We start from the raw sequence: 22,795 nt of genomic DNA, 5'->3' as shown, positions 1-22,795 counted from the left end.
CACCCTGCCCTCTGCATCCCGCATCCTGAACACCCTGCCCTCCGCATCCCTCACCCTGCGGACCCTGCCCTCCGCATCCTGCGAACTCTGGCCTCCGCATCCCGCCCTCTCGGCGCGGCCCCGGCGCTGCTCTCCGCAGTCCCCCCGCCTCTCCCGGCCCTCCTCCGCCCCCGGGGCTCACCTAAAGGCAGCGCCCAGCACCAGCCCGCCTTCCCCACTGACCGCGGCGGGCGCTTCTCTCCGCCCCGCCGCGCGGGGCGGGGCGCGGCCGGGCGCGCAGTGACAGCGCCGGGCGGTGTGCGCGCCCCGGGCATCCTCCTCGGCGGGCAGCCGGGCCCCCCGCGCCCCCCGGCCCCGCTCCGGGCAGCGCGGCCGCCGCGATGAAGCCGTGCGAGGAGGAGGAGGAGGAAGGGCGGGCGGCGGCGGGCGGCGGCGGGGACCCCTGGAAGGAGTGCGCCGAGGTGGCGGTGCAGCTGGCGCGCCGCGCCGGGCAGGTGAGAGCCGGGCGGGCTGCCCCCGGGCCGGGGCCGGAGGAGCCTTCTCCCGGTGCGAGGAAGGGCCGCGCTTGGCCGGGCCGCAGAGCCGGGCAGGGGGAGGAGGGCGGCGGGCTCGGCACCCGCTCAGCCGGGCCGCCCGCGGAGCCCTCGGCAGCGCGGCCCCATCCCCGGCCATCCCAGAACTTGGGGGGCACATCCCGCGGGGCTCCGTCCCCTGGGGGCCTCGTGCCGCGGGGCTGCTTCCCTGGAGGCCCCAGCCCGGGGCAGGGGGGCCCAGCCCCCGGGGTACTGCATCCCCTCGGGGCTGCATCCCCTCGAGGGGCCCCTTCCTGGGAGGCCACATCCCTTGGCAGTTGCATCCTTCAGGGTCAGCATTTGTTTTCCAGCAGCTTGTGCAGAGAAAAATAACCGTGTCAAGGATGTTTTCTCTTGTTGGATCTGGCAGAGTCTTCAGAGTGGCTGAAATTCGCTTGCTAGGGACAAATAGCTATGTGATGAAGGTCTGTAGTAGCTTATTTCAGATCTGTGTTTTGACACAGCAGGTTAGTCGTCTCAGGAGATATCCTGACCCCACTCTGCGCAGCAGCAAAACTTCTAACAGTTTCCCACTTCTTGGGATCAGCACATTGATTGACTGAGAAACTGAGTGAAATACAAATTTATTCAGCAATGCATATTTCTCTCTCACTTCCATTCTGCTCTATTTTGAAACGCGCTTCGTACCTATACACTGTGATTTAAGAAGCCCCCTTTTCTGTCTTGAGTCCAAGACCCATAACTTCTCCTTAGGGTGTGTTATTAAAACATAGTTTCTCCTTAGTGAAAAACAACTACACGGATGAACAGAATGCCAGAGGAGAGGAGACTTGTTTTAATAATACAGGGACTAAATGGATAATCCAAATCAGGATGACAGGTCATGCTCTCACAGACTCTCAAAACAGGAGTTTCTCCAGCACAGTCATTCTGCCAGCCATTTCACAAGAAAAGACTCATGTCTTGCTCAAGCCTCCACACCTTATTTCTCAAAATACCAATTTGTGAAGCCAGCTTTAAGCTTCCCCAGTCATTTCACTTGCTCAGAAAATCACAGCTGAGCACTTTTTCCTGGAAGAAGTAAACATTCTGTAAGACTAATCCTTGAATCTGAAATCACAGTTTGCCATTGCTCCCTTGCAAATGGCAGGAAATAGCTGGTTCCTTGGCAGGCCAAATTTAAACCAGTCAAGGATGTTGTTTAGGTAGCACTTTGGAAATTGGGTATTTTTTTTTTTCCAATTATTTTGTCATGCTAAGGAATCTTTTTTGTTACAAAAGGCACTGGAGATCCTTCTGGAATAAAAGGTGCAGGTATGGCTCTATTATTTTATTTAAGTGTCAATCTGCTTCCAGGTATTCCAAACAAAACTAGAGCTAAGGACACCTAGTGCAGTGTAGCATGTCTTTGGTAGGACTGGAATTTTGTTGAAAATTGACTGATAGAAATGGGGGTTATTTTGATCACCAAAAGCAGTCAATTCCACTAGTCAAGTTCATTTTTTTCTCCTGCTTCTCTTCCCATCCCTCAGACCTTTCCACCTTCACCTCCATCTCCAGAACTCTGCTTGCACTCTCTGTCTCCCCAGATCCAACTCCAGTTTCCATCCCTGTGTGACACTTTGCCACTTCAGCCTTTCTTTTAAGGGGCTCCATTTCTCAGGACTGTGGCAGGTTAGGAAGGGTTGGAGTCATTAGAAAATGTCTACACGAGTCTTGGCTTGAAGAAAAATGTGCACTTCCAGATTTTGGATTTCTAGGAAAAGTCAACAGTAATCAGTAATACCATTTTCTGATCTCCCCTTTTGGCTTATACAACTACTTGATTTGTGTTGCATTGTGTTTCATGGCTATAGATAAAAGATATCTTCTTTCCAAGAGATAGTGTCTATACTCTGGAATAGTTTCTTCTAAACTTAAAAGGCCAATAAAGTGATGCTTGGATATGTGTCAAAAGTGTTGTTGCTGGAGTAACCTCTATTACTGGGTTAAAATCATTGCTTCTCTTGCCCATCCTGTTGTTTAGTTCTTATTACTTTTATGAAATATCACAGGCTCTCATTTACTATATGTGGCTGTTTCATAACTGGAATGGTCATGGTTTTGTAATGTCTGTAATTGACCTGCTTTAAAATTCACTCTATGAGGCCACAAATAACTGCATTTCTTCAAACTTCTCTTCTGCTTTTTCTGTAAGTAAGCTGCTTGCTGTGTTCATGAGAGTACCTCCATAGGTTTGATGTGACTTTTTGCTCAAGAAAAGCAGGCATGACTAGTCTGTGCATCTTTGGTGCTGTTAAGAGCACTGAGTAATATCTGCAGTGTTGTCTCCGATTGCAGAATTGGAAAAGCTTCACCAAAATGAGTAAACATACATCCAGGTAAAAATAAGAGTAAGAAACTAACACTAGGACATAGTATGCTGAAGTCAAAACTTTTCTTTTTCTTTTTTTCTCTTATTTTTCTTCCCTTTTTTTCTGGAAAATAATTTTTTGAGGCATAAGAGACCTAGCAGAATACCACTAAAAAAAAAAAAAAGACAAAACTTTCACTGGTATTCTAAAAAGCCAAGATTTTTTTTTCCATTTTGTTAGTTCCCAGGGGAAATTTTTAGGCTATTTTCTATGTAACATAGACAGATGTTTTAGCACACCAGATTGGAATTTCCTGAATTATTTGCAGGTACTCATGCTTTTTATCTAGGTGTTTGATTTTATCAGTTAGCAAATATTTCAGGACAGTATTGCAAGCATCCAAAATCCATCTTGGATCTCCCAGAAGTGTATGGTGAGTGCAAGCAGTATGGTGAAAAGAAATATCTGACATGAGCACACTACTGTAGGTGGCTTTCCTGGCAGGTTTTGGGGGAAAAGGCATCTTGACACTCTGTCTTCTTCACTCTGCTTGGTTGGAATAAATTTTACAAAGGCATTAAAAAAGGAAGAGTCCAGGACTGACTGCCCTGAGCCCCAGTGTCTCCATTTCCCCTGCTCCATGGGAAGTGAAGGAGGGAGCAGGGAGAGCATGGATCTTCTCTGTGATGTGGTCTCCACGTCTTGATGCAAATGCCCCTTGCTTTGCATAACCCCCCAAATGCTCCCAAGCAGGGTATTAGGATAAGAGCTGCATTAGAGGAGGGGCAGCATGGGCTAAGAGTGTTAAATGGCTCTGCTGTAAATAACCATGCTCCCAAAAATCAGTTACTTAGAAATTGCTGAAAAATCTCTGTAATCTAGGGACCAGCCCTAGTACAGGAATAAAGTCTAGTAAAATATATTTACAGCCAAGTTACAGCATCTTGATTGCCAATTTCATTGTACAATGGGGATAAGGTGCAACCTCCTGTCCCCGTTTCATCATCCTCTAGTTCCTTTTGTTTCTGCTTGCCTGCTACCTTTAACCTAGAGTGAGACTTCTATGGAACCCCATGTCCATCTGGAAAGACCAGGCAATTGTAGTAGGTATCCACAGACATCATTGTAAGGCTTTTGCAAGGAGAGTTGTTGAGTGATGCTCTCAAAGTATTCTGAGCAGCAGGCTCTAACACTCCTTTGTAGGCAGGTGACTTCTAGGGATTCTTCAACATAAATTGAATTCTACACTGCTCTGAGTTGTTTGATCATTTCCCAAAGAATAAAAGTTTTTCATCAGTTATGCAGGAAATGTGATCCTTGTGTGGAGCTACTCTGGCTTGGATTGCATACCTGTACATGCTGGAGCAAATGCATGGGGTCCCTTTCATCAAGCCCTTTGTAAGTTAGAGAGAGTTGGCAGAATCAGAGGGTCCATCCTGCGTGCTGTGGGTGAGCCTCCACAGATGGGGTGCCCATTTGTGGCTGGTGACCTCAGCCACAAATGGGCACCATGACTTGTCTCCTCCTCTCCTCTTGACATTCTGCTTGCACAAGAGGTGGGGAGGAGCAGCCCATTGCAGGGCTGCTAAATGCTAAATGTGTGTTGTGGCTCCTTGGCATGGGCCGGCGGAGGAGATGGGTGAGAGGGCCAGCAGCCACCAACCACTTCATAGTGCAGGCACACCCTTGGCTACTGCCACCTCCAAAGTGGCTGGAGCCTCATGCTGGCCACCAGAGACACAGACAGGGTTAAAAAGTTAAAAATGGTCATGAACAACTGGGTAAAGGATTAGAAATGAAAAAATATTCAATTTTAATCCGGCATGTGCAAAGGGTTGTACTCAAACCGGAGAGATCAAGTGCCAGAGCATGCAATGCAATCAGCTGATTGCAGAGCACGTCCACAGGAGAGAGGTTTCATCTCTGCTTTTTCTTTCCCAGCAAGGCTCAGGTATGATCCCACTGCCCTGCTGAGCAGTGGCACTGATTTAAATGGCTGCAAAAATCTCAATCTACTATGCATTAAAACGGAATAGAAGTCAAGAGGATGGCGTTGCTAAGAAGAAATTAAAATTTTCTCTGTCAAAAGGAGGACATTCCTCATCTGTTTCACTGTGTGACGTTCCAAGCAGTAAGGACAATAGGAAAGTAAAGAAGAGCAAATAAAAGGGATCAGCATAGCTTTTTTTTTAGAATACACAGCTGAGGGTGGTTGGAGTGGTTTGGATTTTGCTTTGGGCTGAAGAGGAGCCCAAAGGCCTTGCTGGAGTTGCAGTTTTATGCTTCTATCATAAATCCTTCAAGACAACCAGACAGGGCACTGAGAGGAGTAAAAAGATTAAGTGTGGTTAATATTTTGATATACAATAATAAACTTTAGCAAGACCTCAAACTGGAAAGTACTACCTGCCCTCACAAGCTCCGTAAATAGGTACAACTGATGTTTTGCAGCTCACAAAGCAGAAGCATTAGTCCAGATACCTTCTGTAGTAAGGCAGTAGCTGCCCATATCCATTACTTGTCGGATCAGTTAACACACTCCTCAAATATAGTATTTTATACTACCAAAACCAAGAGTTGAGATGACATTTGGGAGTTTCTGATTCCCTTTCCCATGCATAATGCAGCAGAACCATTTTCTTTGGTCATCAAGTATTTCTCAATGGTTTTAAAATATTTTGATCAATGGAAATTTAGTTAAGCAATTTAAATATATAAGTTTTTGATGGGAGTTAGAACATTGATCTTATTGCTGCTGGGTTACAAATAAGTGGTGCTTAATTTTTGCTTTGGTTTGGTTTTTTTAAGTTTTAAATAATTTATCATTTTCACTTATTAAAAAATAAGTGATCTCCTTTTGCACCCTGTCCCTTTATTTTTCTTTTCGATGAAGAAGTGGGAGAAAAAAACAAAACAGAAAGAAAATGGGAAAAATGGTGAAAAGCTTTCATTAAGTGTTTTCCCATATGTGCTTTTGTACTTGAGCTTGTAACAGTAATACCCTGGAGAATCAGATAAATACATTTCCAGAAGAGAGTCCAGGCTTAAATCATTGGTTTCATATCTAGGGAAAGCTTCAGTTTTTGTTCTTGTTAAATACATGTCAATTCTTTGGGAGCCAGAGGGTGGTCAGCATTTAAAATTCAAAAAAACCCACAAAACCCCCCAAAAAAACAATGTGTCTTTTTGGCAAAATGGAAACCAATTACGTTTGCCTTATTGCATATCTGTTAGAGAGCAGTTTTCGATGAAGAAGTGGGAGAAAAAAACAAAACAGAAAGAAAATGGGAAAAATGGTGAAAAGCTTTCATTAAGTGTTTTCCCATATGTGCTTTTGTACTTGAGCTTGTAACAGTAATACCCTGGAGAATCAGATAAATACATTTCCAGAAGAGAGTCCAGGCTTAAATCATTGGTTTCATATCTAGGGAAAGCTTCAGTTTTTGTTCTTGTTAAATACATGTCAATTCTTTGGGAGCCAGAGGGTGGTCAGCATTTAAAATTCAAAAAAACCCACAAAACCCCCCCAAAAAACAATGTGTATTTTTGGCAAAATGGAAACCAATTACATTTGCCTTATTGCATATCTGTTAAAGTAAGAGAGCAGTGGGGTATTGGCCCAGTATATTAAAAAAATAAAAATTAAAAAAAAAAAAAAGGGCTTTCCTTGAAAAATGCCTGAGCCTTGAGGTTTTTTCTTACCTTGTGTATGCTTTTGGTAATTTTCTAAATCATGATGATTACTTTCATCCTTTTATTCCCTGAGTTGCGTCCCTTAGTCAATCCTTTTCCGAACTGTCAAGAGTGGTTTTTGCAGTGATTCAAAATGCTGTGTTCCAAAAGAGTACTCATTAGCTCAGAAGGACTTTTTGTCAAAAAATTATAACAGCTTCTGGTAGAATTAGGCCTACAGCTGTTTTTCAGGATTAGCTATATTTTTTTCAGTGAAGATATTATTTTTGTATGGGCTGAACACCCAACAAATCTGATTTACGAACTTCTGTTTCAGATTATTAGGAAAGCTCTAACAGAGGAAAAACAAGTGTCCACAAAGACATCTGCAGCAGATCTCGTGACAGAAACTGATCATTTTGTGGAAAATTTAATTATTTCTGTTCTGAAAGAGAAATTTCCCTCCCACAGGTGAGTGCCTATAGAAACTATCAATGATTTTTTTTTTGTCCTGTACGTGCTGCATCTCTGACTGGTATTTAAAGGGAACTTTAAAAGTCTGTGTATCTTTCTTATACATTAACCTATTGTTCCTACACTTTCGTAGGACTCTTGTTTTTTTAAAAAAGTGCCATTTCCCTAAACTTAATACTTTATATTTTCTGTGTTTCTTGATATATGTGTTTAATAGCAATGTTTCCTCTGTAGGAACATCATGGATGAAGGTTTCATGTGGATCTCCATGATGTTCAGAACACTGGTCTGTTGCCTACTGTATAAGAATTATGCTAATGCCATCTATAAAAATATAGCAGAAATATATGCTAGCAAAGGTCCCACCCTGCAGACCTTTCCTGTTGCCATCACACATATGCATTTGCCAGGTCGGGAGAGATAAAAGTGCGTTTAATTACATTTACCTTGTGTTCTGTAGTGAGAAGGTCAGTGGGAAGCAGGGCTGTTTGTCATCATCATCATTATTTGATGCCTACTCATAAACAGGCTATAAATTACTACATGGGGTTTTAAAACTGAGATTTTAAAAGTAGATCAGGTGGTCGATTCTTCTTGAATTATTGTGGTCAACTTGAAAATAACAACTCAGCTCATGTACAGATTAGAGAGAGGGTTTGTATTAGTTTGGTTTGGTTTGATGGAGAGACTGACATTGATTTCTACATTTGACTTCAGTGGATAAAATTAATTTTCCTGCAGAGCCAGTGCAAGGGCTGTGTATCCCTTAAATAGTTTCTGACTCCCTTCTAACTGGGGGCATGTCTGATGGGGATGAGCCTTGCATTCCAGTGCTGTGCAGAAATGAACAAAGAGGAAAATCTGAAGGGCCCAGCTACTAATCTGATTGTCAGCGATGCTGCTGGGCAAAAAACCAACACCATAAGAAGGAGCAGAAAGAATATTTTTATACTAAATATGGCTTTCTAAATACATGCTGTATGTGATGGCAGAAGCAGTACTGTACAGCATAATGTGTGGTTCTTGGCTGCAATTCTCAAGAGAGTGCCAGGCTTTACATGCCTATTATTTGTGTAATATTCCTTCTACTATTGCTGGCTGTGCTCTTCTCTCATCTCCACTTTTATGTTAGTTTTTTTTTTCCTTGAGCAGTCTGGCAGAGAACATAAAACCTACACATTTCCCATAAAATGAGAATCACCAGATACACTCAAGTTACTCAGAATGGGAACAAAAGTTGTAAGGTCAACATAGGCCAAGTAACTGAAAAATCCCAGATTTTATCAACTCCATACAGTTAACTTCTGACTTTATAAGTAAATGAAAGAACTGCCATTTCTTCAAGACAATCTCATTTTGTTGATAGTGGTTGTTGGGTTTGCTTAGAATTTGTTTAGATAATTAATGCGTTTAGATTAAACAGTATATTAAAGCTAAATTTAACTAGATTAGATTAAAACATGGGCATTGAGGAGTCTACAAAAACAGTCAGGGGTTAAACTGAAGTACAACAAAAATACTAAAATATAATTTATATTGTATTCAGTCTTTCCCCTAACTAGGTTGAAAGCAGCACTGAAAATTTCTTTTGTGATTTCTTTTGTGATTTATTTTTCTTCTAAATCATCTTGATTCTTACTTCCTCTGAATCAAAAATGGACTTTAGGTGTTAGAAAAATTAAAAGGGATCTTATTAGAATCTGCCATTTGCACTGAGGTGCTAATGAGTCTTGAGATACTGGAATTAGTATATTTCCAGTATATACATTATATACTGAAGTAGTATATAGTAGTATATACTGAAATACTCAGAAGTAAAGAGAAGTACTAGAAAAATCCATTCAAAAAGTAATTCTGTCCCTTTTCTGGGACAGAAATTCTGTTTCCTTTTTTCTTCTTGTTTAAGTGGTATGTATCTCTTCATTCACACTTCACTCAAGTTTTAGTCTGTGCTCACTTTTTAGTACTCTGATGTGCCATGGTGAGTCTTTTCAAAAGGATATTTTTTCAGATAGATCCAAGAGTTGTGGGTAAGCACAGCCAGACTACCAAGGGCTGCTGGTTGCCAAAGGCTACCCCAACATTTACCCTTGCTATTATTACACAAACTGTCATGTTTGTGTTCCTTGTGGCCTTAATTCTGTAGACGTTAAAATCAGGACACAGGAGTTTAGGAGGGTTACATCCAACTCTAGCTTCCCATCATTCTGTCCTGGGATCCCCGTATTGGGATAGGTGAGGCACCTGCCCAGACTGAGTCTCCTGCATTTGACTGGGTATCATTCCTGCTGCAGATTGTGGTGTGTTACAGCTTCCCTGCTGTTCCTGCAATGAATTTCAGAGTGGCACCGTGGCATGAACAGATGTAGTCTAAGGCTTGGCTAAAATTACTAGACTCATTTTCAGTGGGAGTGAAGTGTAATCCAGATTTGAGCAGAGGTCAGCGGAGCTGGCAGGCTGGCATGTTAAATTAACTATTTTAATGAGGTGTTTACCCTTCCCACTTCTCAAACTGTTCCTAGAATTTACTCTAGTACTTCACACCAGGTATTTTGCTTGGTTTACAGGTTTTTTCAGGACACAGAGCAAGACATCTGAGGTGACCTTGCAGGACTCTCACATTTCCCAGCGTTGTATAGCAATTAGGGGGGCATTTTGTTACCCATTAGCCCAGATTTCATAAAATGTGCACCTAATTTGGTCTACATCCATTTTGGAAAAATTGCTCTTGAGCATGAAGGTTTTATCAGTGGCACTGCTGTGCCCCAGCTCCAGGTTAGCACTTCTGAGCTCAGGGACTGCAGCATCACACCCCCACTGTGAGAGAAAGGCGAGGGACTGGCTCAGAATGCTTCAGGGCAAATCATCTTAGACAGAAATACTCCTGTCTTTAATGAGGTTCTCATTTCACCTTTCTTTGACTAGCCAGACAGCAACTATGGTTCAAGCTCGAGCTGGGGGAGCTGGCACAGGGTTGAAGCAGAGGTATAATTTATGTGGAATTTGGATAATCTAAGGTGGGATGGAAGGTGCTCTACCTACAAGATGAATCTCCTCTGCATCCAGCAGCACAGACAAGGCATGGTTGGGTTTGGATGCTGATTACAGGATTTGTTAAAGCAAAAGTCAAGTGATGCAGCACCAACAAGACAAAATTGTGGAATATTTAGAGCAAGGACACTGCAAAGTGTTATGTTAAGCTGAGAGTTTCAAACACCTGTTCAAGTCTTTCTCATTTCTCAGTTGTGCATTAGCACTTCGTCCTTCAGCTGTTTCTTTTAATGGAGATGAAAATAGTAACAAACACTTCCTAATTCCCTCTTTGTACCAGCTGGGGGTCTATAATGCCATCAAAATAGCCTGTTTATACTTAGGTTGAGGCAGAGTAGCATTTGGAAAATTCAAGAGGTCTCCTCCTGTGCTGTCTGCAGAACATTTTAAACTAATGGATTCAAGTGTTATCTGGAATCATGAAGTACAGGTTGAAGACACAAAATGAAATAGCTGCTACTCTAGTCCTAGGGAAGGACTCTTTTGCAAAAGATATTTTCTCTTTATTTCATCCTTTTTTTCTCTTTGTATCTTTGAGAGAAGCTTTTTTGTCTTCAAGCATTTCAAGCAGAAACTCTGAATACCACTACCAGCTGTTCAAATGTGAAACCACCAGCAAGATTCAGTACTAGCAGTTGGATTCCACTCCTGCTGTACATAAAGGATTTTATTAAAATCTGTGAGAGTAGCACCTGCACATCTCTCACAGAAAGAGACCTTGGGCAGTTTATGGGAAAGCAGGGATAATTAAGGTTGACAGGAAATGTGCCAGAACTGGATGTTCGTTTCCCAGGGAAAAAGGAGAAAAAAAACTACTAAAAGAAACTGGGACAGAACAACAGAAGAGATGATCTCAGATTTCATTTTGTGCCTTGTGCATCCAAACAAACAAACAAAAAATAATTTGTTGATTTTTTTTCTGGGTCATGGGAAAAAGAAGGTCCAGCTTTGTAAGACTCTTCCTTTCCTGAGTCAGATTACTGTAAAAAATACAGATAGGAGCAAGATTGTGGATTTTCTAAGAGTGTATTATTTCCTTCTGACTGAATCTGATTGCAGAAGAGAAGCAGGTAGAGTTTGCAGTTTATATTAGTTACTTCAAGAGACAGACCTAACCCATAAAATTATATTCTGCATAAAATAATCTTCTCCTTGAGTTCCAGGGATGCCAGTTCAGATCCATTTCTGCATTCATTTTCATGGCTTCCTTAATGGTGTATTAGGGAGGTGTACAAAAATAGAGTTCATTTTTGCCATGTAAAATAGTATGCTGTAGATTTGAGAACTCTATGAAAGTTACCAATTCCTAAATTTAAAAAGCAGTATGTGTGTTTACATTTATACAAGAATATTTTATGGAGAGAGGGAGAAGTATACAGGAATATTTTATGGAGAGAGGGATAAGTTCTCTCTTAAAAAACAGAATGGTGGGGTTGTACTTTCCAAGTCGTGTATCTAAGCTAATGTTCTGGGTTACTTGTTTTACCCTTGCACCAAATATAGGTTTATTGCAGAAGAATCCACTGCTGCAGGTTCAAAATGTGTCCTCACCGACAGTCCAACCTGGATTATTGACCCTGTTGATGGAACGTGCAACTTTGTGCACAGGTAAATGGCCTGGGAAACCCATCAAAACCCAAAATGTAGCTTCTCACAGGTCCTCCCTCTGCTTTTCCCTGGTGGGGACTCACACATAGGAGCCATCCCTTTATCTCTTGGTACCTGGCATGGTGTGTGTGGGGGAGGCTGTGTTTGTGCTGTTATCTGAGGGCGAGCTGGAGTTTGTGCTGCTGCCCCTGGCTCACACCCCCAGCTCACACTCACAGCCCCAGCTCACACTCCCAGCTCACACCCCCTGGCTCCCAGCCCCAGCTCCCCCAGAGCCAGCTCACATCAGCGTGCAGACCCAAGCGAGCGGTGCCGGGGGAACAAGGCTGTGCTGTGAGCACACTTGGCCCAGTGCCTCCCGTGGGTTTCGCGCATTCCTTCCAGGAGTTCTCCCCTTCAGACACAGGCGCCTCCTTCTTCCTGGGAAGTGCCACCCCTGCGTGTGTGTAGGGCAGCACTGGAAACTGAGCTGTGCAGAGATGCTGGCGTTACATTTCTGAAGTACCTCTGCAAAACGAAATCTAAGGCTCCTTGCTGCAAAAATTAAGACTTTTTATTCACCATTCCAGTGTTAGGAGCTGTGAACTAATGACTATTCATAATATTTGTACTTAGAAACCCTGCCTTATAGTTAGCGGCTTAAAATAACTACAACTTTCATTTAAAAAAAAATTCCTTGACTTTTGGTGCAATTACAAAGAATTCCAGGGGAGATGGGTGGTGTCATGTGGTGATGTTTCATGCAATTAAGTGACATTTCCTCTTTCTAGCAATATTTTCTGGACTTCGAAAGTCCTTTTTGAAATGTGTTTCTAAGAAATGAATTTATTTCATTGTTTGAAATGTAACAATTATGCAGTAGTCAAAAGGACCGAATTAAATACATGATCATCACTTTGCAAAAGGACAGCATAGAGGAATTGGTTTCTTTTTATATTGGTGTCAGCAGGAAGGCCTCTCCATGCTACTTAATTGCCATCTCAGATACAAAGCTTGAGCAAAGTGTTCTTAAAAGCAATGACTTGTTATAACATTAGTGGTTTTATACTGGATGATTCAATTACACTAAAGCAAAAACATTCCTAAAATATACTACATGTTCAGGGTAAAAATTGTGATGTCCTCATGAGTTTATTTCTTGCCTTCTCCAATATTAACTTACATTTTAAAAGGAATTGATGAAGTTAAAGAGGCTGACAAAGTAGAAATACTATAATGTCAAGGGCATTTTGACAAGTAAATTCACAGAGCTCCATGTGGGATTTTGTTGCCTAAGGGGGTTGCATAAAGAGTAAGTTGAGAGATTTTTCATCAGTACTACTTCATTTCTTATTTTCACAGATTTCCAACAGTGGCAGTGAGCATTGGATTTGCTGTGAACAAAGAGGTATGAAGTATGTTCTTTAAGATGGGTGCCTGAGAGTTGGCAGAAGTCTCAAAACCATGTGGGAACTTTAAATTAAAAAAAAAAATTAGGAAATCAGTCACTACTCAGGTTTTTCTATGCTTTTAAAATGCATCTGGTCATGCTCTACTCATCTAAAATCATAGTCCTGCAAAACCTATTTATGCCAACTGCCAATTTAAAAAAAGTCTATGAATTATTAAAAGTATTATGGGATTTATTTTGAGAAGAAGGAAGGTGAGCAAGGTTTAGTTAGACAAAACCATAATAAGTTCAATTTAGTTCTGCCTCTTCATAATTTAAATATATTAAATCCTGTGTTAAATCCTGTGTTATTATTATTGCTTCTTTCCTGCTAGCAGTATCTGTGAAAGCTAACTCCTGCTAGGAGTCAATGTAGAACTGATTTTATGAAGAGTGCAAAATTACGGGCCTAGTTCATTCAATCTGCATTTGTATTTTTCTTAACATAGTAAAATAGCTATATTTACCACATGAGACCTTGATTATAGTGAGGGTGGGAAGGTACCTAGCCTTCCAATGTGCCATTTTGAGTTTCATAGCTATACTCATTTGTGCTAGTGCCTTTTCTCCAGATGCTGCTGGTTTGCAATTTGATCTATATCTATGAAATAACTAGTTACTCAAGTTGCCAATGAATGTGCCTCTTTCAACCTAATTCCACAATCTTTAATATATGTATAGCTTTAAGCAAAGCCAGCAAGAATTCTGTGCAGTAACAACCAAGTTTTCAGATGTGCTAGTAGCTCTTACTGATTTAAACAGAATAATGTTGTGTGCTTCTCTGGTTAGACTTTTCCGACATGGAAACTGCAGAGAAACACTTCCATGCTTTTCTGAAATTTGCTCATTGCCAAAAGTTCTTTTGAACACTACATTTTATTACCTGACAGTTTTCGCTGATATTTATGTTTTCTAGAACACCATCATGATTTTGATGCTGCATATTTTGGGTTATGTAAACTAAACAAAGCTGAAACAAAAGTAAAGAATGATGTTAAATCTTTCTCAGTTAAACAATTAGGACAAGCAGAAAAAAGAGTAAACTGAAAAGGAGCCAAAGTACACACAGGGGAACTGGCCTGATTATAAGCCTTGAAGAAATTCCTGCAGATGTCTTTAGGGAAAGAGTCTATAAATAGTCTGTTCCTCAAAAAAAACCCCTTGGTTTAGATGCAGCCTCAGGGTAGGGAGCCAGGACAGTCTTTAAATTGTCTCTGATGAGCACCTAGTGCAGCAGGAGAAGATTTGAAGTCTAGAACATCTGAGATGTTTTCTTGACCTTGTGGCCAACTTCAGACACCTCGGGCAAGTCCCTTAATTTTTGTGTACCCCTAAATTAAATAATGCTAATATTACCGATCTAGGGGCAATTTTCAGAGCTGACCCTTGAAGTTTTTAAAGTGCTTTAAAGTCCTTTGGTGAAGCCTACTAAAGTAATAAATATTTTAAATACCAAGGGTCTAATTCTAACCCTCTTATAATTGGTAAACAGAATCTCCCACGAAAAGTCCAGTGTTGCACATTCCTAAGCTTTCATTGAGGGTATTTCTGTCCAAACTCCTTCTCTTGGAGTCTTGTGATTTCAAGAGATCTTAACAAAAGGATTTTGCAGAGAAGGATTTGAACAAGTGACTAGAGTGTACTGCTTTGATTGAAAGCACAGGCAAATTCAATGCACCACGAAAGCTGAGGTGCCTACAAAAGCATCCACTGTTAACAGAGAGTGCCATGACTCCTGAGGTTGGATGCCTGACTGATCCTGGGGCTGCAAATCTTTGTGGTCCAGCCAAGGTCAGTGGGGTTGCTTCAAGGAGTAACTGCTCACCAGTGAAAGCAAAGCATTCAGAGTCTTGCCTCAGAGGTCTTGCGTATTTTCAGTAAAAACATTTCAATTGCATTTGAAAACAACTCAGTGTTTAATCCATTCTAACGTGAACAGAAACAAGCTGTGAGTAAGAATTTAGAGGTTCAGGAACATATTGCATTAACTTTTCTTTATAAACTGAATTTTATATGAACTATATCTCAATATCACAGTAATAGTAAAATGATTCCAGTTTTTAGCATCAGTGTAATCTTTATTATGTGTACCAATTAAAATATTGCTGATCTTTTTGCCATTAGTAGTTGTTTATATTTATGATGAGTAATTTGAGTTGCATTCATTTCTTTCCTTTTCAAAATCTTAAAGCTTGAATTTGGTGTAATTTACCACTGCACTGAAGAACGATTATACACTGGTAGAAGAGGTCAAGGGGCATTTTGTAATGACAAAAGGCTTCAGGTATCAAAAGAGACAGGTTGGTCTAGATTTTGTTAGAACTCTAAAAGGAATATATTAATTTTGTTTCAGAGTTGTTGCAAATCATCATTAGGATAATGAACATCATTATCCTGATGGAAAGTATTTCACCTGCATGATAATTTTGTTGTTTTGTGTTTGTTTTTTTCTGAAAAATCACTTTCCTCCTTTTCTTTTAAAATATACATCTGAATATGAACTATTTAAATAATCCTAAATTATTTTGCTTCACAACTGCTATTTAAAATAAGGAAGAATGTGTGGATTCACCAGTTTCATTCCAGCTGAGCCCTGGCATAATTTTTTATAAGCCAGATGCAATGGGAATGGTGAATCGAGTTCAGAGTATGATTGTGGCTGCTATTCACTTCTTTTCCAATGAACTTGTACATCACAGAGTGTCTGATGTCTGTAGGCAAATGTGCTAACAGTGAATTAAAGGGTGCATGCTTCATTAGGGGTTCTTTAACATCTTGCTCTGGTGTGTGAGGTGTGTTTCAATGTACAAATAGCCAGCAACACTTGGCCAACGCTTGAATGGAATTCTGTTATCTTTTATTTATATTTAAACCAAGTCATAGACCTGTCTGTCTACCTAATGATTATAGAAAACAATAATTTGGTATTATTTAGAGAAGTTCTCTTTTAGTTAATCAAAATGCAGAGGAGAGCATAGCACTCAGCTCTAAGTGGAAGCAGATATATGACAGAAATGTGCGCCACTGTACACATTAGGTGGTAAAAATTTCACCCCAAAGAGAGATTTAATGAGAGACTTCAACCCAAAGAGAGATCTCAACACACAGTAAATTCAGGCAATTATACATACAGATTTCTTTAGTGCCTGAAGCAGACTCTGCATCAAAATTTCACCTGAAATTTTGGATGTTTGGCTATTCATCTAAGTTAATAGTGATCTGGGGTCTACATATTTGGAGAGACAGATTGTAAAGTCATTGTGAATCTTAAACCCCTAAGATTTTAATCATTGATTATACATCACATATTAATCAGTACTCAAATATCTCATATTCAAAAAAAGCCCATACTGGCAGAGACTATTAGGAAGACCTGGGGGTGCTCCCAGTTGGACTGCATGAACCACTGTGGAAATGGCCTCACGTGCTTTTGCAGTCAGTTCTGGTTTCCAGCTGAGCAATGAACAATTTTGGCTCATGTCACTTCTGTCTTCCTTTCTCTAGACATCCAGTCTATGTGGGTGTCTAGAACACAGCAAGGGAAATAGACCTTCCGCCCTTGCAAATGCTTTGAAATTTTCTTTTGTTTTGAGATACATCATTTTGTGGTGGGAAATTTTCACCAGTGAAGCTGGATCTGCTGTAATCTCACTCCCACTGATATTAGAAGTGTTTTATATCACAGTTGCTCTCTAAGGGCTGTGGCTTCAGTGAAATAAACCAACCCTGGAAGACAGACTTGTGTTTCCCTCTACCTGCCACTGGAATTGAAGTGGCCATGATGTGTTTGAGATCTAAGCTGTCATGTCACTTGCTGCCATTTGTTTTCAGGAAATGTGATTGTTGTGTGCTGTTGATCTACACTTATACATTCATTGTTCAGGCTTAGTCATCTGAAATCACAGCCCAGGCAAACATTGTTCTTTGTCAACACCCAGTTTTGTAGAGGTTTGGTAGGGAGTCCATGCAGCTATGATACATTTAAGTGAAGGATCCATCTTCCCTGTTATCTTGAGTGATACTTTCTTCTCATGCTTAGATTCATGTCAAGCCTTACATGTGCTAATACTGTAAATGTATTTTCTTTTTTTAATCTTCTGGGATCAACAGAACTGATCTTTTCCTCATAGATTTCATGTCAAGCCTTACATGTGCTAATACTGTAAATGTATTTTCTTTTTTAATCTTCTGGGATCAACAGAAATGATATTTTCCTCATAGATTCATCCATATCACTGTTAAATCTTTTCTACCAAGCCCATATCTTGAATTCCTGAAATATCATAGTGTCTTGTGATCAGTCAGCTCCTTTTCCTAAGCAGAGACCTCCCTCTTACTTGCCTCAGTCTATTCATCCAATTTCCAGCTGTAGCCTTGAGGAAAATTGAAGAGCTCTGTCAATTAGAAATATTTTTAATAACATAAGAATAACTGTCTCGGTTACAACTTAACTATGACTGGCATGGTGAATGCTTGGTGCATTTCAACAATGAGATGGACATTAAATGTTCTCTGATTATAAACTGGGTCTGTTATGCAAAGTAATCTAAGGCAGATTGCTTTCACCATCCAGAATTTTTAGTAGTGGCTAAACACCAAATACCCTACAGCGTGCCTGGATTGGTGTTTTTCTGTTTTAACACAGGAATTTAAAAAGCAGCAGTTGAATCTACATTCCTACAGTTAATATTTGTGACACCCTGTGTTATGCAAAATAATCTAAGGCAGATTGCTTTCACCATCCAGAATTTTTAGTAGCGGCTAAACAATAAATACCCTACAGCAGTCCTGGATTACTGTTTTAACACAGTAATTTAAAAAGCAGCAGTTGAATCTATGTTCCTACAGTTAATATTTGTGACACCCTATAACTTTTAATCTAATTACATACCTGTTACTTACCAACCATTTTACCACATTGCTCAAATCCATAAGGTTCATCAGCAATAGTAAATTCTTTGGTAGCCTGTTTAATTAAATGGTGCCTCGCTCCAGCCTAATTTGCTCTTGAAAACCTCCTTGCTCCTTGTGTGGAGAACTTTCAGCTCATGCAGGTAGCTGTAAGAACCAGGTAGAGGTTGCCCACCTGAATGAAAGCCTCACCTTTAGCCCAGGGTAGGAGGTGACACCTAGCATGGGGCACAGCCCAGCCAGTGAGTTCTCAACCACAAAACCTTTGAGTTTTGCCATCTCTTTAATGCCTCTGAGTTCGGCTGGCACAGCAGGAGCAGGGACACTTGGCATTTGATCAACCATCTCCATCTACACTGGCACACTCTTACTGTGTCCTGGCAATATTCAGATCTCACGTGAGGACTGCTTCAACACCTCTCAAGTCACTGTGAGTCCCTCCTTTGACTGTACACAAGGCTGGTATCTCCATCTGCTCTAGGACAGCATTGCCTTTGCTGAATAAAAGAAAAATAGAACCTTCACAGATTATTATGATTAAAAATACTGCTTTACTTAGTCATAAGAAGGAGTTATTTTCTGTCATAAGGTGTCTTCAGTCTTTGAAATGCCAGAATGGGCTATTTCTAGGTGGCTGATTTAGGGAGAAACTTTTCTTTCCTCTTACTGGGTTCCCAAATGTTTATAATTGGTTAACAAATTACATTAGAATTCCCTATTCAAGAACCACCCTGTTTTCAAAGATGAATAGATTAACATCATTAGCAGTTACTAGATTAATGGATTATTTTATTAGACTGCTAATATTAGTGAATTTTCCAAAAGGTGACTGGTCAATGAAATAAAACAATGTGTGGAAATAGAAGGAATGTAAGAATGCATTCTTGGTTTTAATTCTCCTGGGGATTTTTGTTTTGGTTTTTTTTTAGTGTGTTTAGAACAGACCATTTGATAGTAGAAAAGTAGTCTTGCTTGAATTTCTATGCAAAGTTGTCACTTTATGAGAAAGTTTGGGGTAGAAAAAGGGACATGAAAATTATTTTTGTGTGAAAACTCCATTAGTGTTTAATTTAAAAACAAATTTATAGAACCTACCTGGAAGCTGTTGAATTAATGGAAACATCTCTCTACTATTGCAGATATCTCGAAGGCCTTAATTTTAACAGAAATTGGTCCAAAACGTGACCCTGCAACTTTGAAATTGTTCCTTGGTAACATTGAGAGATTGCTCAAGGCCCAAGCACATGGGTAAGATGTTCTGTGGCGTATGTCTCACATTTGTGACCAAGAAGTCATTAAAAAAAAAAGGAATTACAAAAAAAATACTGAAACAGGTGTGTTGTACACGTAGGTTGAAGTCAAAAGCATTTTCTTCTTTGTGTTGCTGTGGGGTGTAGGGTCCGTGTCATTGGGAGCTCCACGCTGGCCCTGTGCCACTTGGCGTCCGGCGCTGCAGACGCCTATTACCAGTTTGGCTTGCACTGCTGGGACCTGGCAGCAGCCACTGTCATCATCAGAGAGGCAGGTGGCACTGTGATAGACACTTCAGGTGAGCAAAATGCCCTTGCTTTGCCATTGACTGTTGGGGGACTGGGTGAGTGGCTGCCTCGGGGACACCTGTGTCACCCCTGTGGCTCTCTCTGGGGTGTAGGGTCCGTGTCATTGGGAGCTCCACGCTGGCCCTGTGCCACTTGGCGTCCGGCGCTGCAGACGCCTATTACCAGTTTGGCTTGCACTGCTGGGACCTGGCAGCAGCCACTGTCATCATCAGAGAGGCAGGTGGCACTGTGATAGACACTTCAGGTGAGCAAAATGCCCTTGCTTTGCCATTGATTGTTGGGGGACTGGGTGAGTGGCTGCCTCGGGGACGCCTGTGTCACCCCTGTGGCTCTACCTCATCCCTAGCAATATCCTGTAGAAGGGTCTGCCCTTCACGCTAGGCTCGGGCTGGTTATTCAGAACACACTGATGTAATTCCAGCATGGGCTTTCATCACATCAAAGGCCTTCTGAGTCAAACTGCATTTTCATGACTTTGAGTAAAGCCTCGTATTTGCAGTAAGGAACCAGCCCAGGAGATTGGCAGGTACGTTCAGACGTTCCAATTAGGTTTCAACAGAGACATCCTCCCAAGAAAGGAGGGTTCTGAGGTACCAGTTTGGATATATATGACTGGAAACTACTCAGAGGGAGTAAAAGGCAGCACTGTTTCCAGATTTTTGCTGAATTAATTTAGATGGTACACATCTCAGAGTATTGGTTTACTGGTGACTGGTGCCTAGATACTGTGGAAAGATCTGGTGGATTAACAAGGGTATGCTGAATGAACTAATTTCTGTCCCATTGCTGGAAGAGGGGAATATTGCATTTATTGTTGGCTACTGAACAAATCCAGGCATTCACTGCTCCTCTTGCATACTTTGGCTCAGTATCTAGAATTTTATAAAATAATTTTTCACTGGAGATTTCCATGTAGGAGCTGTTGAGTTAGGTTGCCCTTCCCACCCCAAAAGGAGCTATGTGGGAAGTTGTGTCTGTGTTTCTGACCCTATCTAATTACAGCGTGGTTTATATTTAAGACACTTCTCGTTAATCCTCTTGTCCTCAGGGGGACCTCTGGATCTTATGTCCTGCCGAGTGATTGCTGCAGGCACGAGAGAGATGGCCATGTTCATAGCTCAGGAAATACAAACTATTCACTACCGGCGGGACGACGAGAATTAAAGAATTAAACACTTGTGCAGAGTTTGCCTCCCGAAGCGCGTAACGTTTGCGAGATGGGTGTCTTGAAAGGGTATGTGATGTCAGCAGGATGGTTTCTGGGGAGATTTTCTGTGTCAAATATTTTTTATAAATTTATTACCATGTGGGAAGGCATAGGGATATTTTTAGACCTCTAAGAATCGTGTTTCCTTTTTAATATGTATCTCTTTCAGCAGTATCTTTTTTATAAGATAGATTATTTTACTTGTAGCAAATTAGTCTCAAAATTAAGTCGTAATTTCATATCTGTGGGGCTGATATTTAGTCTTTTGTAACACGCAGCTAAAAAATGGAACTTTATTTTTACAGATGCAGATCTCAGGTAAATGAGCTTTAGGACTGTAGTAAAGGAGGAGTAGTTGAGATGTGTGCCTATAATAATACCCCTGTTCCACGATACTTAAGAATGCAATACAAATGGCATTGTTATTTCCTAACGACGTCATAGCTCTGTATCCATATATGTACATGTCTGTGTGTCTGTGTGTGTGTATATATGTATGTATATGCACCTACACGTGTCCATGCATGTATACACACACATCCCCAGGGGTGTATGTGTATATATATGGATACTCTGGATGTTTACAGCAACATAGAGAATGCATAGAGAGAAGAAAGCTAATATTGGAAGCTGTTTTCAGGTAAGGGTTTTTTTAGGTTACTTAGGTGATTCCAGTCAGCACTGTCCAAATAACAAATAGCAGAGCTGACCATGGAAAATGTTTAACTGTTTTACAAACTGCCCGGCTAGATTTGTTTCCCTTCGTCCCTCTGCATGGCCATAAATCATACTGTCCTGTAGGCCTCTGTAAGATACTCAAACCTGCAAACAATTACTACCATAGAGTACTTATAGTTAAAACCAGGAATATTGAACTCAAGCTGAGTTACTCACAGTATTAACTATGACATGCAGCAGTAGGAGGCCAGCAGAATAGAGCTCAGTGTCAAAGAGCTGTTGATTTTAGAGAACCTTCAAGCAGAACAGCAGGATTTGGCCCCTTACAGGCAAGTTATTAAAAGTATGCACATAAGGTATGCTTGCAAAAAGTTGTAAATCACATGCCCTTCTTGCACAACGTTGTAATCACAGTTTTTGATCAGAAGAGCCTGTAAAATCGGTTACATAGATTTCCTAAATACACAGTTGTTCCCTATCCATGTATCTAGCCCATAATTTCTATTTAGATTGTGTTTTAAATCGTGAGCACAGGGAAAACACAAGTGTGTCGAGAAAAGCAGTTGATATGAAATCACTTCTATTTTTTCATCAAAAATTTAATTAAAAGGTATCTTTTTTGCAAGAGTGCAAATTGAATAAAGGAATGAGCCAAAAGAGTTGGTTAAAAATCTAACTTTTTCCGTACACTGCATGTGTAGACTTTTTAAATGTGTTCTGATGTCTGCTTAGAAGATACAAACTAAACAATATTTTTTAAAAATAACCTTATGTGTGTTTCTTGCAATGAAAAATGTTTTTCGCTGAATATAACATGAAGTTCTGTGTGATTTCTTGATATTTTTTCATGAGAAATACAAAATATTGACTGTGTGAGGAACTTCTAATTCCAACTAAGCATTTAAAAGCTGAGGGTTCTTTGCAGAAAATCAACACTTTCCATCACAGTGATCAACATTTTGTCACTGCTCCCTTTTACCCCCTCCATCTCTCTGTACCCCTTTTGGAAAAGAAGATTGTAAGCCCTCTGGGGCAGGAGCTACAGTAGTTTGGCTCTGGGTTTTCACAGTGCTAATAGGATGAGATTCTGGTCCACAACTAGGCACCGAGGTGCTATAATAATACAAATAATAAATGCTAATAGGCTCACTTGTCTCTTGTTCACTCTCCCCCCACTTCCCGAGCCCAGAGGAGATCAGAGTGACAGATGCAGGGCTTGGTGGCACTGCTGATTCCAGGCTGCTTAGCCCTGGCAGCCGTGGGAGCAGCTGGGGCTTTGCTCGGGCTTGTGCCATGCCCGTAAGCCCTGCTAGGAAGCT

At 40.9% G+C, this 22,795-nt stretch overlaps 2 protein-coding genes across 2 annotated transcripts in view; one reads left to right on the top strand and one right to left on the bottom strand.

Annotated features, from left to right (window-relative positions):
* The window catches only part of MPPE1 (metallophosphoesterase 1), a 30,641-nt gene extending 30,378 nt beyond the window's left edge, over positions 1-263 (bottom strand). The window contains exon 1 of the mRNA XM_039705951.1: positions 182-263. The gene's annotated coding sequence lies outside the window, so the exon portion shown is untranslated. The remainder of the gene's footprint in view (positions 1-181) is intronic.
* On the top strand, positions 240-22,614 carry IMPA2 (inositol monophosphatase 2). Its single transcript, XM_039705953.1, has 8 exons — positions 240-494; positions 6,897-7,030; positions 11,588-11,692; positions 13,034-13,079; positions 15,313-15,421; positions 19,172-19,280; positions 19,430-19,581; positions 20,640-22,614. Exons 1-8 carry the CDS (start codon positions 381-383, stop codon positions 20,753-20,755), a joined length of 885 nt encoding a protein of 294 aa, XP_039561887.1. The 5' UTR covers positions 240-380; the 3' UTR covers positions 20,756-22,614.
* Positions 22,615-22,795: the final 181 nt, after the last annotated feature.

This window comes from Passer montanus, unplaced genomic scaffold (assembly GCF_014805655.1).
Source record: "Passer montanus isolate IOZ18808 unplaced genomic scaffold, ASM1480565v1 scaffold19, whole genome shotgun sequence".
In the NCBI taxonomy this organism is placed as follows: domain Eukaryota; kingdom Metazoa; phylum Chordata; class Aves; order Passeriformes; family Passeridae; genus Passer; species Passer montanus.
The sequence above is the reverse complement of the archived record's forward strand: the minus strand, read 5'-3'. Positions and strand labels throughout refer to the sequence as shown.